Here is a 19,438-nt window from a genome sequence, read left to right as displayed (position 1 = left end):
AAGGAGAAGAGCCTGCAACGTCGATAGCACGTGCGAAATTTTTTTTTTTTTCGCTGACTGATGGAAGTTGTTTCAGAAAATCATTGACTGACAATTTTGTTTATGGTTAAAATAGCAATTAATGCGCTCACAAAAGTTTTGAAGTATAGTAAACGAAGTGCACATTATTTAATTTTTGTACATACATACATTGGGGCTGATTGACCAGCTCTGTCCCCACATTCAGCTGACTGACTGACAACTTTTATTTATATGCAATATAGAATTTGTATAAGAATTTTCAACCTTAGTAAATTCATTTTATTACCTTGGTAGTACGACAACTTCGATAGTGAACCTGAGAGAAATATTCTCAGTTTCGATTAACTGACCATAGTATGTTATGTACTAGTGATGTGTCAATCCGGCTGGATTCGGTACAAAGGAACGAGTCCGCGGTAGGATCGAAATGAATCGAAATCGAAGTGGAATAGGTACCGGAACTACCGGAGAAACAAACCAACCTCGGATCTCGGAGAACCATGACGTCTGGCGGGTCTGGCACACGTGTGCGCGTGCGGCTATCGTAAATCTTAGCTACGATAAATGTTATATGGAACTAGTAGATTTAAATTTCTAAAGTTTGTATATATATTCCTTCATGTATATAGGTACCTATCATAACGAAATATTTGCCTTCGCTTAGAAATATAAACATATACTTCTACGATTCCGTTTTGAAATATGAAAAATAATAATTTTTCATTATGACTTAGTTAATTCACTTTTAATTACTTATTTATTTTTATTATAAGCAAAGCAGTGCATAAATTTTTTTAATGACTGGTAATAAATTAAATCGATTTGTCTTTTATTTTATGTATTATTTAACTTATGGGTTTGTCTTAGTTAAACGCATCGACTCGTATTATCCAGTCATTAATTTAACGAAAAATTTTAGTGTGTACAAAATTTACTCAGTTAGTGTATTACTTAATTTGCGTTTTTTATTATTTTTGTGCGTTAAAATGAACAGAAAACGTAGTGAAATTTGGAATTGTTTTACTGTAGTGAATAAAAATTCTGCAAAATGCACTTTTTGCAATGGATTATTTTCTTATAAAGGTGGAGCAACCGCAAATTTATCCAGACATTTAAAAAGAAAACACCCTGCTAGTTTAATAGCAATAACTGAAAGCCGCATACCAAGCCAACCCGAAAATGTATTGGAATCTAATTTACAGGCACCCTCTACGTCTGCATCTACATCTACATCTACTGTTATCGGTACAAACTTGACGACAAAGGAGGAGTCTGCATCCGCTCCCAAACAGAGAAAAATTTTCCAGACAACTCTAAGCCATTTTACTAAACAGCCATTACCTTTACAAATGGCAAAACAATTAGACGAACAGTTAATTATTATGATTGCTGCTGAATATCAAACTTTTAGTATAGTAGAAGACAAAGAATTTCGCAAGTTTGTTTCCATGTTAAATCCGAATTATATTCTGCCTTCAAGAAGAACTGTCTCTAACGTTTTATTACCTCAACTCTATTCAAAAATAAGTGACAATGTAAAACAACTTTTGTCAACAGCAGAACACATTGCTGTGACAACTGACGGCTGGACTTCTATTAACAGCCAGTCATTCCAATCTGTAACATCACACTTCATTAACAATAAAAATGAACTTATTCCTATATTGTTGGGATGTTGCCACATTGAAGAAAAACATACAGCTGAAAATTTATCAGGAAATATTAAACAACTTTTAGTTGACTGGGACGTTTTTCAAAAAATTTGTGCTGCCATTACTGACAATGCAGCCAATAATACTGCAGCTGTCCGCATATTAAATTGGCGACATCTCCCTTGTTTTGCCCACAATCTTAATTTAATAGTACAAAAAGGTATGAATGAAATAAATGAAAGTCATAATAAAGCAAAATCAGTGGTTGAATTTTTTAAACGTAGTTCAACAGCAGCGGCAAAACTTGAGAACATACAAAAACAAATGGGGTTCCAGGCGTTGAAATTAAAACAGGACGTCGTCACACGATGGAATTCCACTTTTGACATGTTTGATAGAATTATAAAAATAAAAGAGCCACTATTATCTACAATAGCCGTTACAAATTGCGAGACAATATTAACTCCTGAAGATTTTAAAGGATTCTCTCTGGGTTGCAAAATTCTAAAACCATTTAAGGATATTACAGAGGAAATGAGTAGCGAAAAAGGTGAGACGATTTCAAAGGTTATTTTATTTAGCAGAATTCTAATAAATAAAATTTCTAAAATAAAGTCAGACTGGGATGAGGAAAACCCTCAGGAGGTGTATAATTTATGCGAAATTATATTAAAAGAATTACAAAAACGATTCCAAGACGTGGAAGATAATTTAATTTGCAGCGAAGCAACGTTTCTTGATCCTCGGTTCAAGAAACATGGTTTTAATAAAGATTCTGCTTATAAACATACACATAAGCGAATTTTACAAAAGGTTTCGGCATTCATTTCAAAAAAGCAAACTGATAATGAGGAAATAATAACAGAAAATAGATACACCTGACGATAACATTTGGAGTGATTTTGATGTTGAGGTAATAGGTCTGTTCCAATAAGAGTCAGGGATTGGTTCCCAACCGTTTGAAATGTTTGGTCAGCTAAGTTCTAAATGTGTCTTCACTGAATATATCGCAAGAATTAGTTGGATGCACATTTCAAACAGTTCGGAACCAATTCCTGACTCATGTTGGAACAGACCTAATATAAATTTAACTTTAAATTTCAATTAAATTAATTTTTTTTTGTAGATATCTCAAATGAAAAGAGATTTTAATCCCACGACCAATGCTATTATTGAAATAGATAAATATTTACAAGAACCCATATTGAGCAGAAACAGCGATCCGCTTCAGTGGTGGGCAGAGAGAAAATTTATATATCCAAATTTATTCCAAATAATGAAAAGTCGACTTTGTATCCCGGCCACTTCAGTTAGTTCGGAACGTGTTTTTTCTAAGACAGGGCAAATATTAAACAAACGGAGAAATAGACTGTCACCATCAAAAGTTAATGCATTAGTATTTTTAAATTCAAATTTAAATATTATTAAGCATTAAAATTTAAAAATAAGTGACTTACGCATCAGAATTTATTTTTATTTTACTTTATTTTAATTATATGTTTTGCCAATAAATATTCATATTTACTAAATGTAAATATAATGATTTTTAAATAATTATTATTTTATTTATTTGCATTTAGGTATTAAATTTGTACTCTTTTTTAAAGTATGTAGGATTATTTTAAGTATGATCAATAGCATAATAGGTAACATCCTCATATAGAAGAACAAATTGTCAAGAATATCAATCTCGATTTAAATATCATGCGCCAAGTATCTAATATTTATAATAACCAGCTGTTCATATCAATCCGTTGTTGAAATTTATCGCGCTCCTCAAGTCAGCACTGTACTGCGTGTTGCCTCTATTCAATCTTGTTCCGAGGAACGAATCCGCTGGACTTGTTCCGTGTGCGGATTGACCCTGAAATGAATGAGTCCACAAAAGTATCGAAATTTCCCATCACTATTATGTACATAAATACTGTAATCAACTATTAAGAAAATTAGCCTTAGTAAATTCAAACAATTTTTTTGCCTCTGGCTCTTGACTATTTCCAAAGCATGTAAAATTTTTGGCTTGTACGGTTTAATTTTGTTTTTTTACAAGATATTGTCTAATATTTTCTCGAGGAATATTTAACACTAGGTTAGCAACTCTAGAAACATTGTTTAGAAAATATTCTAGAATTCTGCCATTTCGGCAAATTCTCTGAGGTATATTTTCTATTTTAATAATATGCCTTGATACTGCACCTGTTTCGTTAAAAAGGTATTAATGCGTTGTACTGTGATGATGCTTACTGCAAGCCTATCAGGATGCCTATTATTAAATTCTATAGCTGCTTGTCTTGAAGACAGAATATTATCAGCAACAAGACATATAATTTCAATTGTGTCCCTTACACTTAACTGTTCCATACCTAAAGCGCATCAGTACAAATTACGTAAGAGCAAAAGGGGGGGGGGGGTACGAGATCCTGACAAAACCTTATGTGGGGAGGAGAGATCAAAACAATAACTATGTAAAACGATATTATCAATATTTAAAGAAAATAGTTGCAAGACATTTTAAAATACTACTATTGAGATAAATAATTAATTGGAAGAATTTAAATAAAAAGTTGGTCGAAATCACCCTGTAATTAAGAATTTCATGAGGCTGACCCGGTTTTAAATGGGTCACACAGTAGGTATGTAAGAAGATACATATTTCCAACAAACAGTGAAAGTAAAAAAAATTACACTTTTACTAAAATTACCTGTGGATTAGTGAGAGCAGAAGTCATAACTCTTCTCATCAATCCCCCCATATTATTAAAGTCTAATAACATTGTTATAAAGCCATCAGCATCCTGTATTGCACCCTTGTAAGCGTCAGGAGTTCCCGTTTTACTATTTTCTCTAAGATGTTGAATTAACCTTAAAATAATTCTAGGCATCATGGCCTCAGCGACACACATTAGATCGGTGGGTGCTTTGCCCTTACTTGCTGCTTTATTTGGACCATGTCTATCACAAAACCTAAAAAAAAAATTAAATAGAACCCTTAATGGGTTGTTTAGAATTTTAAAATTAATATCAATTTTGGTAATAAGTAGTGCTGGCAAAAACCGAAAAAAATTAAACTGGTAACCCGTTATTCGAATAATGGCCAAAACCGGATATCTGAAAATGTGCTTTGTAAAACTGACGAGGTATACGATGTTATTCACATATTCACATATTTTAAATTTTAAAGTTAAATCTAATGTTAAAAGTTAAAATGTTAAAACAGTTAAAAACAGTTGCACTTGTTACTGTGATTCTTCAATTTATTATTTATTGTATAAATGGATTTGGTCGTTTGGTGTATGTGGGTGTGGGTAACTGTTTTTTTTTTTATCAGTCTGTGTAAGGATAAAATATAAAAATAAATTGTATTTCCCTTAATAGTTCAACCCTAATATGTATATACTATGTAGCCTGTGCCAATAACTATATAACACTAAGACTATATTATGGTGTTATGTAGTTATTGGCTATAAAGAATCCGATTATTCGGATGTTTGAATAGATTTATCGAATAATCAGTTATTTGAATAATTGGTTATTTGAATAATCGGATATTTGAAGAATCGAATAATCGGTTTTCGGGTTTCATAAAAATCTGAATTATCCGAAACCGTTAACCGACTATCCAAAAAACCGATTTCAGTTGCCAGCACTAGTAAAAAGTACTTGATAATTCATTATAATACTGTATATGGTTACAGAGAATAAAAGGAAACATTTTTACATTTTATGGAAAGAAGTAATTCTTGATAAAAAATTTTGCTTAACCTTAGAATAAAGCTTCCAGCGAAAATTTTTAATTTAAACATTTTGTTCATTGGGTGATCTATTAGAAAATGCGGTTTGAAAATTAATCTACATGAAACCAAATTTAAAGATGAAAATACACCTGAATCAGTCAGGTGTCAGGCCAGTCATTTAAAGCGAAGTTGTAATATCTAATGTACACTGTACACTCCAACAACTTTTTATAAAATTTAATGTTTAAGACACGTTTTTTACCATTCAATTCATTACACCCAATGACTCATTATTCGTTTTAGAACAATTAAAGTAGACTGATTTAACTAAAAATCTAAATTCTGACAAAATCTTTAATTCTTTTCTTTAATAGCTTTTTTGGGCCAATAAAAATGAAGCAGTTTGTTCTTTAAGTCCTTATTAAATTTTTTATGTTTATAAAGAATTCTCAAATTATCTCTTATTCCTCGATAGTCTCTCATATTTTATGTTATTCCTTGTTATTTCTCTCATATCCATTTAGAAATGTACACATATCCCCCCATTAGATAACACGTTTGTTTATTTCATAAGATGAAAAATAAAACTGTCACTTCAATTTTCAATTTTTAATGAGAATTGATTGAAACCTCATTTTAGTAACAGGTTTCTTTTTAATTTTATACTTTTAACAACTGTCAAGTATGACATATGCAAGTAAATTGTCACACCATTTAGAAAATGTGTATTCTCAGATGGTCATAAAAATAATGTTACATAATACGATTTGGCATCAGTGTTAAATCGATGGCGATTAGATAGTTGATATCCACAATATTTTTCCATGATATTCCACGTATTCCTATACAGGGTGTCCCGAAATTCATGCAAAATTTGGTCACAGATTCTTAAGACAAATTTAGGGGACCCACATTTTTTTTTTTTGCCAACTGGCCCCCTCTTTCGGGGCTACAGTCCCCTGAAGTCCGCCCGTAAGAATAATCTTTTTTTTATAGCTCAGAACCCTGTTGTACAAGAATCACTAAAGAGCGACCGAAAAAAAGCCTAATTTTTCGCCCCTTTGTGAAACCTCGTAAATTTACTCCAAATGTGTGCCAAAAGATAGTCTATGGAAGCTTTATTCTAAGGTTAAACAAAATTTTTTATCAAGAATTACTTCTTTCCATAAAATGTAAAAATGTTTCCTTTTATTCTCTGTAACCATATACAGTATTATAATGAATTATCAAGTACTTATTACTAGTGCTCGCAACTGAAATCGGTTTTTTGGATAGTCGGTTAACCGGTTTCGGATAATTCAGATTTTTATGAAACCCGAAAACCGATTATTCGATTCTTCAAATATCCGATTATTCAAATAACCAATTATTCAAATAACTGATTATTCGATAAATCTATTCAAACATCCGAATAATCGGATTCTTTCTATATAGCCAACTACATAACACCATAATATAGTCTTAGTGTTATATAGTTATTGGCACAGGCTACAAAGTATATACATATTAGGGTTGAACTATTAAGGGAAATACAATTTATTTTTATATTTTATCCTGGGACACAGACACAGACTGATAAAAAAAAACAGTCACCCACACCCATATACACCTTTCTCGACCTTTCTGGGAAAGGTTTCTGAAGACCTTTCCCAGAATCTGAAGTCATAGAGATTAACAAACCTTTGATTTTAAATCAGCGACTTTGAAAACCCTATAACAATCCATGTAAAAATGACAACTTTAATCAACCGTAACTTGAAAACAAAATGCAGCCTCAAGCTAAAACTTATAGAGGATTCAAGTCTCATCATAGACTATCTTTTGGCACACATTGAAGTAAATTTATGAGGTTTCACAAAGGGGCGAAAATTTCGGTGGCTCTTTGGTACACAAGGATTTTATGACATATGGAATCTGATGGTGCTACGTTTTTTGGTGCACCAGTCCACTATAAAGTCATTAAATTTAGAAACTTTTTGTCTCTTTATACTTTTTTCGTAAAAGGCAATGGCGAGAAAAATATCAAAATGTGATCGAATGTATATCGTGATTTGCCATTTTCCTCAAAAACATTACGTTTTACGAAACAAATATCAAGAAACAAAAAAATTTCTAAATTCAATGGCATTCAAGCTAACTAATAATTTAAAAAAAAATCAAATTTGTAACCAAATTTTTCTGGTTCCAAAGACAAGGGGGCCCACAAAAAAGTCTCTTAAGGGGGTTTCTCACAAAAAAGCGTTGCACTGTGAGATTCCACATGTCATAAAACCCCTGTGTGTACCAAATTTAGTGATTCTCGTACATGGTTTTGAGATATAAAAAAGAATTCTCAGGGGCAGATTTCAAGGGGAAAAAAATACGGGTCCCTTAAATTTGTCTTAAGAATCTATGACCAAATTTTGTTGCATGAATTTCGGGACACCCTGTATAGATCAGTAAGGCTGTACTATACATGTTATATGTACTATACCACTGATGATATTAGAATATATGAGCTCAGAGATTTAAAATAATATATAATTTTTAACGAGGACAAAAATATACTGCATACAGAAACAAAAACGGATAAAATTAATAAATTGTATATTTAAGGGTTTTATTAAGTACATTAGATGATTTACATGTATTTTCTTTTTATTTTATGTCACTAAAATAAGTAAGTAATTTTGAAATGTAATATTAGAGAATACCGATTTCTAAATTTTAATAGGGATTCTTGTATATGACATGGAGCATTAGAGATTCGGGAATTAAATCCCGGGTCATTCGCTCAAAAAAAAAAGTGTAAACTGTATTTGAATCATTTTGCCTTACCCTGTTTCTTTCATAACTGATGTGTCTCCACAGTCACATGCCCCTCCTGCTTGACTAAGAAACATATTGAAGTCATGCCTTGCATGGTTCCCTTTTTTAAAACACTCTGTGCATAAGGACATGCAAGGGGATATTCCACATGTGCGACATCTGTATGCTACAAAATTGGGAGTCCATACCAGACCACAAGTTGTGGCATTATCATAAGCTCGAACTGAAAAAAGTATATAATAAACGTAACGGTTTAAATATTTCTAAATAGATGCACATTTATAAGGTTTAATACAAAATTATATATCTAGTAAATAGTCTCACTTCAAAGGGTAAATATCTTTAAAATTTAATTATTAAGGCCCGGTACTTTGAGTGTCGGTTAAGACTTGATTAACTAATCAGGCGATTAGACTGTGAATACATTATTATAAAGTAAATCAGTATATACAGTCTAATCATGTGAATACTTAACCAAGGCATAACCAAGAGTCAAAGTACTGGGCCTAAGAATATTTATTTTTCGATTTATTTATCATCTATTGAAATTATAATTGACAGAATTTAATTAATAATAAATTCTAATTTACGATTTTTAAACTAAATGATCTATACATATATCTAAAGTATCTGGTTTTCAGAATATATAAGATATTGAGGTTTTAAAAATAATTATTCAAAAATTCCTTAATATGCAGAGGCGAAGATATTGTGAGGGATTCCCACCAAGAACTCTAAAATTTTTACCACACTAAATATTTTGCAAAATAGAGAGTACTTAATTTCCTAAAAAGTTCCAATTAAGCTTATCGCATAGCTGAATAAATTTAAAATACCGTTTTTAAATGTTTCACAAAAAAATAAGGAATTTTTTATTTGAAATACAATTTTAAATACAGTCTATCAAAAGTACAGCAGTTAAAATAGATAAATTTAAAAATTTTTAGTGTTCTTAATTCCTCGTTATTCTTCAGATAATTTAAACTTTAGATTACACTACATATATTTAAAATTTTATTTTAAACAAAAAAATTCCCTTTTTCTAAACGAATACTTTTAGGCCGCAGCACAGGTTTTTGTCTGTCAGTGCAAATTATTTATATTATTAATCATATTTATTTGCTATAACCCTTTATATATACGTATACCTATAATTTTTCTGAAAATTTTAGGTGTCTTACAAAACGCCGAATAGCTATGTCTTATTGTAAAATGAACGCAAAAGCCATCGTTTTTAGATTGCATCTAAAATAAACTGAATATATTCCGGCATATTATAATGAGACTGCTTTCGAGTTAAGCGAATTGTAAGGCAGGCGTGGATTATTAATTTTCTAGTTTCTAGGTTAGTTTTCCACTACATATATGAATTTATCCCGTGGTATGACATTATGCAAATAAACGCTAAATTAGCAGTATTTTTTTGTTATTTCCACTTCAAAAACTTGGTTGAAACCCAAGAACAGAGCTTGTTCAATTAAGTAAAATAATATGTAAACATTTTAAATTTTATAGATTTAGAACTTAACTCTAATTGTTAAAAAAATCAAATGTAAAAATTAGCATTTATTTTTTCATACCATATTATGTAGAATTAAAAAATGTTTTATTTGTAAATTGAAATTTCATGAAATGCCTAATTGATTTTCAGTCGACTGGAGACAATGAACCATATTATTCTATAGAAAATGAAAATTAAGATGCGTTTACAGCAAGACTTACAGCTATTCAAAATTCAAAGGGTCAAAGATAGCAAAAATTTGTAGCATTTTCCAAGTAGATCCTAATAAATTAAAACACTACAGTTTAAATGAAATTTGTTATATTGTGCCACTTTTCATATTTATTTTATTTATTTATTTTTTTGGCCAGGCAAAGATACAAATTTGTACATATGGCAAGTCAAGTATACTAAAAGAAAAAGAACAGAACATACATCGATAGTGACAATAAAAAGCCACAGTTAGCATCATTTACCACTTATAAAATCCTCCACACTATAAAAACCTCCAACTGACAAAAATACTTTAGTTTTGTTTTTAAATTTTCTATAATCAAGTATACATCTAATTTCATTAGGAAGAGCATTGCACAAGATTACACAATTATAATATGAAGATTTTTTAAAAGCACTTGTATGGTGGGAAGGAATACTCAACAGCTCACCATGTCTGGTCATATAGTTGTGAAAATATGTCCGTTTATTAAAAAGCGGATTATTTTTTGTAAAAATTAGGCATCTTAAGATGTAAATTGAGGGTGTTGTGAGAATTTGCTTATCCTTAAACACATTCCTACAACTCTCATTCACCTTCAAGTTGAAAAGTAGTCTAATAATTCTTTTTTGACATATGAAAACTCTTTCCCATTCACTACCTCTACCCCAAGTGAGAATGTTGAACGCTATGTGACTGTATACCATGGAATAATAAACATTAACTAAGTCCGCCTGATCAAGAGTATGCTTTAACTGCAGTATTGCAAAGAATGCTTTATTTAACTGACCACAAACATGGTTAACATACTTATATACAAGAAATAAAACATACAAGAAATAGGAAAAATACCCCTCACATTTTTATTTCCTAACGATTTTATTTGTCAACCACGTGTTTAAAATACAGATCTGTAATTGTAATTAAAAACTCGATTTATTTGATAATAAAAACGAAAATGTGAACTTCTAATTCATGAAAATTATTGAAAATTATCATTTTTAATAATTCATCTCGGTAAAATAAAACAATAAAAAAAATTTCTGAATTCCATAAAGAATTTTTGTTATCAAATAAATCAAAGAATTGATTAAATTAAATTAATTATTAAATTTAATAATTAAATTATTTTTGATGATGACGTGATGAATAATAAAATGGGTAATTAAGGGAAAATCATTAAGAATGCGAAAAGGTTCTTATTCTCATAAAATATAAACTGATATTATTATTAAACAAAAATAAGGGCAGAGCAGTGCATTTTTTAAATCAAAATCACTGGGCGACGAGCTCATAATACTTATACTAGAGGTAAACAGCGCCGCAGGCGAAAAATTTTTGAAGTTTTATGGTGAGGAATTTTGAAATAAATAATATTTCTTCCGAATACAGTCTATTAACTCGATTTGAATTGTTACTATTCTACCTAAACTGATTATTTGCGGGACAAACACTTTTTTATTCCAATTCAATCACTGGTCGACTAATTTTCACTAGCTAAAAAATGCTCTGGGACAGAGATATATTCTATTACACCAACAGTCTTCAAACTTTTACGACCAACCTTTCGATTTTTTTGAGGAACCCCCAAACTTAAACAAATTTTTTACACATTTTTTCCTGATTATATATATATTATATACAGGGTGTCACACATAAGAACCGACACAAGGCAGGTGTATGTAGGGGTGTCCAAAATATTGTAATTTAACCAAACTTCCGTATATACAAAGTTGCACACCTGAGGAGTTATTAGCCCCCAAAGTGGGACCCTAAATTTCGAAAAAAATTAATATCTGCAACACTTTACCGTAGAAGAACCAAATTTGCTACAAGATTTAGGTTTATTACTGGTCTTCTTTGACTATGATTTAAAGTTAATAGAAGCACTACAAGGTGTTCATTGGGGATGACTCGCCCCTAAAATTGTTCAGAACTTTTTTTTCATTGACCGAATTGAAAAATAGTAATATTAATTCACAGCAGAATTTAATTCTAATTTTTTTTTACTCTTGTTAAATTAAAAAAAACTGGTTTTCAAGAATAACCGTATTAACTGACACAAGATTTTAACAGTGTTCATTAGAAAATAATTAAAAAGTCAGTAGTAGGCAACGAATTTATCTTTCAAACTTGTCAGTTAGTAATAAAATTATTTTATTTCAATAATTCTTCCACCCCTCTTCTTCAGTTTCCTTCGCAGAAGCCCAGCACAATTAACATATCAACTTGTTCACTAAATGTAAATTTTCCAGCCATTTTCAACAACAATCAGAGGCAAATTTTTGGGGTGCGAACTTTTGCTTTCGATCTACACATTTTGGTGTTATACAGAGAATTTTTTTAAACTTACAACACCTACAAAATTGCTGTGTGGTGATAATATCCGTTCATAACTTTTTCCTCTTTAGGCAATAATGTCAACATTTTTTTATCTGATAGGTGATACCATTTGGAAGTTTTTTGGACTCTTGTAGAATTTTGATTAAATGAGCGGTTTAGGTACAAAAATATATTTTTTAAATGTCTACATTATCTTGCCACCCATATTACAATATTTAACAAAGTGCTAGCAGGCACTGATTTGGTAGGTTGACTGCAATTTCAGTTTGATCTTTATAAATCATTGTATAGTTTTTCCGAAGTCAATTGAAGAACCTATAATTTCAAGGTATGTACCAGGCTCGGTCGCTAAGCAGCAACTCGGCATTGAAATATTTGAAAAACTTGTTCCCATATTTATTTAGCCATACCCATAGATAGGTCTGGTCGAACTAAACGTGCAGGTGGTAGAAATGTATACGACCAGTTGAAGAATGTGAGCGTGGGCAAACGAAATGTAGCACAACTGTATTGGGCTTCTGGCAATAAATCACAGCAGGCGACAAGTGGTTCATAAATTGCCCAGCAGTGCAGTGCTGCAGTGCGGAATTTGGTGTGAATCAGGCAATTTTAATTTATTATAGGCACCTTCTATCAATCGTTGATATTACAATTGTGAAAGGGAGAAATAAGAAGGATATTTTGTTTACTAATATTATCACAACATGGCATTTTGGAGACCTTTTGAAACGGAACAAAACAAAAATTACCACCAATAAAATTGTTTGAGGACATAAATAATTAAAATATGTTGTTGGCCAAATGAACATACAGGTTGATTCACAACTTATCCAAAAAATTTTGGGAATAGATGCGACATGAGAAATGGAGTCAATCGTAAAAAAAATGTTTGTAAAATCCTTATAGTTTCCGAGAAAAAAATTATTAGTTTATTAGAAGTTATAGTACCTTCAACCACTACATAGCTGGACAACTGTAGTCTCTAGTGTCATTCGCAATACGCGTGGAGAGCCACGTGGCCTTAGCGACTCCGAATACTGAAATCCGTCGTTGCGATAGTGTTTTTACTTGTTATCTGTGGTATTTACAACAGTTTTTTAGTAGTTAGTGTCAAAAATGGTTTGCGTGTATAGCATCTCAGAGTTGATGGATATCGTTTTAATTTATGGTGAAGCAAGACAACATTTGTATTGTGGTGAAGCATTTGTGTTATGGTGAAGCAAGACATCATTTGTGTTAGTTCGTAGAAAGTGATTAAGATGGACCCAAATGTGTTTACATGTTATTGGATAAAATTTTGAACAATTGTTGTTGTAACATCGGGTATGTCAAATGATTTTAGTATTTAAAAACACAAATTAATTTTATTAGTTAATAAAGGCAAAAGCATTTGAATTTGCCGATATAAAATAGGCGCTATAAAATTCTATTTATTTCTTTCTTTGCGAAAGTTTTTGTCCGTTTTTATCATACCGCCATGGCGGTCGCATTGTGCGAGGTCAGGTTTTACAGTGGACCAGTTTCCAGTGCCGTGCAGAATTTTAAATCATTTTCGAATTGCCCTTTTTGATTTTTTCTTTACAAAATTGTATTTGTAAGGTCCCCTGTACATCTAGATTTTTTTTTGGATAAGTTCTGAATCACCCTGTATAATAGAAATTTTCTACACATATACAAATTATTATAATTTTTTACCTTTAGCAGAAAATTTTTTTAAATTTTATTACGACGTTTTTTTGCATATTCAACTGACTTCGGAAGGACTATACCCGCCAATACTTAATGAGTATTTACTACGATAAGATTTATTACCATGTTACTTCATTTTTCGATATGGATACACACACATACGACGAATTAGAGTTATGTACAACATGCCTAATTTTATTGAGATAATTAGTAAAAACAATCAAATACAATAAAAAATGCTGGAGATAAAAGTAACAAAGCCGTTTCTACAACAAAGATTAATTCAGTGAAGAAAGTTATAGCACACTTTGCAGTTTTTGAGGGCGATTTTATAAAACATTTATGGCAATTAGGGTATGCCTCCACAGCTCTTCTTCAGTGTTAGATGTGGAAGCATACACTGTTGTTTTCAAAGTGCCCAAAGATAATAGTCGCAAGGTACAGGCCAGTTAACAGGAGCATTAACAGTCGCGGAACTCTCAGAGGTTGTAGGGAACCCCAGGGTTCCGCAAAACACAGTTTGAATACCGCTGTATTACACTATAAGGATCTGTAGTTAGGTAGCTATGCTATTATAAAATAAATGATAATTGTGTTGTCTGAATTTTGATGAATTCGTAAAAACTTTTTCTGCCAACAGCATCGGCCTCCGCCGCCGTCGTATCGTCTGCTACGCTTTTAGTGATTAGGTGCGACTGAGAGCTTAATAGAGGGTTTCTTGGAAAATTTTCGAAATAGCGAAAATTTCCGTTCCGCGTCTTCTATTTCATATGGAAGGTCGTCGTCTGGGCTCTCTCGAACACGGGTATCTAATTTTGCCGAAGTTGACGTCGCATAAATGGATTGGAGACGACTTCGCAATTTCAAAGTAATTCGAAAGTGAAGTGAATTTTCGAAAACCATAAGCCGTAGCAGACGATGCTAACTGAGCTACCACCGACCGCTTCCAAGTCAGATGCTCTCAGAAGGCGTCATAAATATTTAGTGCTCAGACAAATCCAAAGAGATAGTGATAAAACAACATAATAGTACCATACTCGCATTGTCAATAAATAACAAATATTTGCGCAAAGTGCAACAAAAGAAGGCTCGGTGTAAGTGGGTTTTAGGTACAAACAGAACATGAACCGTGAACCATCATCCCAAGGCCAAGCATTTCGTCATCAATGGAAAAAGAGCGACAACTATTTGTCAAGAGTTCGTTGGGGATGGCGTGGAGTGGGAGAAGTCCGATCATCCTGGTCATCTCTTTGTAGGTGAAAAATGAGGATTTCGGTACCGTCGCCGTCGCTCAAACCAGTATTAGAGGCATGGAGCTGCAAAAACCACCTTAACATACTGCCGAGTGATACAACCAATCTTATTCCAAGACAACATATAATTTTAAATGATAACAAAAATGATATAAGTTCTATAAAACAATATTATGACTATTATTGGAATTAGAAATTATTGTCTGTACAAAAATGTTTATTTATATTATAACAACAAATAATTTATCATTTTTAGGAGAGGGGATATATACTTATTGAATTGGCACAGACTTAGAAACATCCAAATCATGAAATAGTGAAAACTAATGACTCGTTGACTTGTTTTCGACGAATTATACTTTCGATTATCCTATCTGAAGCCGACGCGGGCAGGGTCGATGACCCTGCCGAAATTCTAGCTCGAGACATCGTCTACCCAAGAATTCGGTTCAAAAAAATTATTGGGCGCCTTTTCCTACAAGATAATACCAACTGAGACCGATGGGAAATTTTGAAATCGATTCACAAATGTTTGCCCAATTCATGTGTGTAAAATTTACACAATTCTAATTGGATGTAATAATACGTACTCAGGTCGGAAACTCATTTACAAAACTGTTTAGGTTATTGGCCTTACGAAAACGCCACAATCAATAATTGATTGTAAACTAACGAATCCAGCATAGAAACTACCAATAACAGTAATTTATTGACGGCATTATTTTATTTTTATCGTATAAAGCAATCACAAATACAACATTTTTAATCACTACAAAAGAAAAAAACAATTCATTCAATGAAAATAAATTATACAGGGTGTCCCGAAATTAGGGGGCAATATTTCTACAGGGTATTCAATGTCGAAAAAAATAACTTTTTCTTTATATAAACGTGAGTACAAAAATTCTTCCTAAGGAAGTTATAACCACTTAAAGGGGGCCATTCTGATTATGGTTTTTTCTAAGTAACTCCGAAACCAGTTGATATAAATTTATAAAATTTGGTAACTAGCTTAACTCTTACGTGCTCAGTCCAAATTTCCTAACACTTTTTTATGGATTGACTTTTGACTGAAAAGTATGAAATTTCAGTTTTTTTAGTAAAAAAAAAGGTACTCTTGGTTCAATTGGTAGAATGTTCCATTTTTGTGTAAAATCCGTTTAAAAATATTGTTACATGTGTTAATAACCGAGGATCGAAATTGTCAATATTTTTTTATTGTCGCAGGTTTTGAATATCAAAAGCGCGTTTGGCGCGTCATTTGCATTGACAGTTCAGTTATTTACTTTTTTCGAATTATTATTATCAGGCGAAAATGCAACATTTTATGAATGTAGAGCTAGATATTCATAATACCCATTTCTGGTCATACGAAAATCCACGAGCAATACGGAGCACAAATCAAAATAGATTTGCAATAAATGTGTGGACAAGAATTTTAGGGGACCAGCTACTTGGACCAATTCAGCTCGCAATTCATCGAAAATCGATGGATTGGTTTCCTTTCTAGGGAGTAAATGTAACCTACTAATTTAGATTCGTCATGAATGTTTGTGATGATACTTTGTAAAATTCGGTAGCTTAGTGTCGTTATGACCTCACAAAGATGGCCGACGACCGAAAATCGCAGTTTACCATTCTAAAGTCTGGTTTCATTTGTAAGGAGTAAATGTGTCATGAAAATTTTGATTTAGCATAAAGGGGATCAATGTTTGGGATGATACTGTGCAAAAATCAGTAGCTTAGTTACGTTACGACGTCACAAATATGGCCGCCGGGCGAAAATCGTAGTATACCATTCTAAGGTCAGGTTTTACTTGTAGGGAGTAAAAGTATCGTACAAATGTCAATCCAACATAAAGCCAGGATCAATGTTCGGGATGATATTTTGAAAAACTCGGTAGCTTAGTGACGTTATGACGTCACAAACATGATCGCCGACCAAATTCCGTTTAGGTGTATTGGCAAAAATTATAATAATAAAATATTATATTATTAAATAATTTAATAATATAGGTGATATAATAATTAATCTTATTATTCCAATTTGCCTATATTTAATTTTTCCATTTTTTTCAGATATGGATTCCGAAGCAGACTTTTCACCATTGCCTAAAAATGTAAAAATAACAGCGGCAACAGCAGTTTGGTGACTATCATCTACCGAATCATGGAAAACTCTCTTGAACGCAGCGACAATAAGGAAACACAAAAAATTGCTGGAAATTGCAAAGTTATTTACCGAAGAAGACTTTCCTGCATTAAAGTACCACCGTCAATGTCGAAGCATCTTTACCATGAAATCTAAACTCGATAGTATTACGGTGTACAGTATTAGTATTTTGGTACAATGAGTCTTTACGCAACCGCACTTTGGAAGACACCGATGGTTCATCCTGTAATGTTGAGTTCTGCTTGGTCGTAATACTAGTGAGTTTAGATTTCATGGTGAAGGTGCTTCTACATTGACGGTGGTATGACTTTGTAATTTCCAGCAATCTTTTATGTTTCCTTATTGTCGCTGCGTTCAAGAGAGTTTTCCATGGTTCGGTAGATGATAGAGTCACCAAACTGCTGTTGCCGTTGGTGTACATTAATCGGTTATATCTGTTATTTTTACTTTTTTAGGCAATGGTGAAAAGTCTGCTTCGGAATCCATATCTGAAAAAAAGGGAAAAATAAAATATATGCAATTTGGAATAACTACACTGATATTAGTATTGTATAAATTGATTATTTTATTNCACCTGTACGATTTTATTGAATTTCCCGCTTGCATAAATAACTTTAAACACGTTTTAAAGTAGGTTGTCAATGAAGAAAAGTATTGTAATCTTAGACCTGGTAAGTACTCGGAATACCAACGGTATTTTTCGAAAAATTAACCCGGATGTCCCAGTACATTTAGTGTAAATGACGGCTATAACTACGTAACTAATTGATCAATCGATCTGTTTTTTTAAAAGAAGCGTCTTTTCAAGAACTTTTAAAACCTGCTTTAAAAAATTTTATTTGATTGAATATTGACAAAGTATTGAAATTTGGTGTGATAATTCTACATAACATGAAGTTTTTTTGAGCCAAGTATAAAGGTCCTATACCCAATTTAAGTACCCCAAAAATTTGTAACTAAACATGTTTTGTAAAAAATTTATTTGCAAATATTTTTTTCCTTATTCATTTTCGCCTAAAATCGACTCTTGAAAAGATACACAATTAAATAGAAAAAATATGACATTTTTCGAATTTTTTAAACATATTATGCCGCCAAAAGTTAAGCCCACGTTTTTTTTTTATGCGCATAGAAAAATTTTCATTTCTAGTAATATTTGAAAGCCAAAACGCCAAAAATCTCCGTGGATATACGATTCACCCAAACCAAAACAGATACCGCCTAGTCTAAAATTGGAATAACAAGACGTGATATTAGTATTGTACAAATAATTGATTATTATATTATATCATTGTTATATTATTAAATTATTATAATAATATAATATTTTATTATTATAATTTTTGCCAATAAGTCTAAAGGAATTTGGCCAGCAACCTTGTTTGTGACGTCATAACGTCACTACGCTACCGAGTTTTTCAAAGTATCATCCCTAACATTTGATCCTGACTTTCTGTTGGATTGACATTTGTATGATACTTTTACTGCTAACAAGTAAAACCTGACCTTACAATGGTATACTACGATTTTCGCCAAGTGGCCATATTTGTGACGTCGTAGCATAACTAATCTACCGACTTTTACACAGTATCGTCCCACACATTGATCCTGGCCTTAAGTTAAATAAAAATTTTTATGACACTTTTACTCCTTACAAATGAAACCAGACTTTAGAATGGTAAACTACGATTTTCGCCCGGCGTCCATCTTTGTGAGGTCGTAACTCCACTAAGCTACCGAATTTTACAAAGTATCATCCCAAACACTGATCCTTGCTTTATGTTGAATTGACATTTGTATGATACTTTTACTCCTTACAAGTAAAACCTGACCTTAGAAAGATATACTACGATTTTCTCCCGGCGGCCAGATTTGTGAAGTCATAACGTAACTAATCTGCCGACTTTTACACAGTATCATCCCGAACATTGATCCTGGTTTTATGCTAAATCAAAATTTTTATGATACTTTTACTCCTTACAAATGAAACCAAACTTTAGAATGGTAAACTACGAATTTCGCCCGGCAGCCATCTTTGTGAGGTCGTAAC

At 32.0% G+C, this 19,438-nt stretch overlaps 1 protein-coding gene across 2 annotated transcripts in view; it reads right to left on the bottom strand.

Annotated features, from left to right (window-relative positions):
* LOC108911533 (E3 ubiquitin-protein ligase Ubr3) overlaps positions 1-19,438 on the bottom strand; it is a 209,319-nt gene that overhangs the window by 164,929 nt on the left and 24,952 nt on the right. For both annotated transcript variants that reach the window (XM_023455676.1, XM_023455677.1), the window contains 2 exons: positions 8,225-8,438; positions 4,376-4,637 (listed from right to left, as the gene is read on the bottom strand). In XM_023455676.1, coding sequence (XP_023311444.1) covers positions 4,376-4,637; positions 8,225-8,438 — 476 coding nt within the window. The remainder of the gene's footprint in view (positions 1-4,375; positions 4,638-8,224; positions 8,439-19,438) is intronic.

The sequence above is a fragment of the Anoplophora glabripennis genome, unplaced genomic scaffold (genome assembly GCF_000390285.2).
Source record: "Anoplophora glabripennis isolate ALB-LARVAE unplaced genomic scaffold, Agla_2.0 scaffold606, whole genome shotgun sequence".
Lineage (NCBI taxonomy): Eukaryota > Metazoa > Arthropoda > Insecta > Coleoptera > Cerambycidae > Anoplophora > Anoplophora glabripennis.
This window is presented reverse-complemented; position numbering and strand designations above follow the sequence as displayed.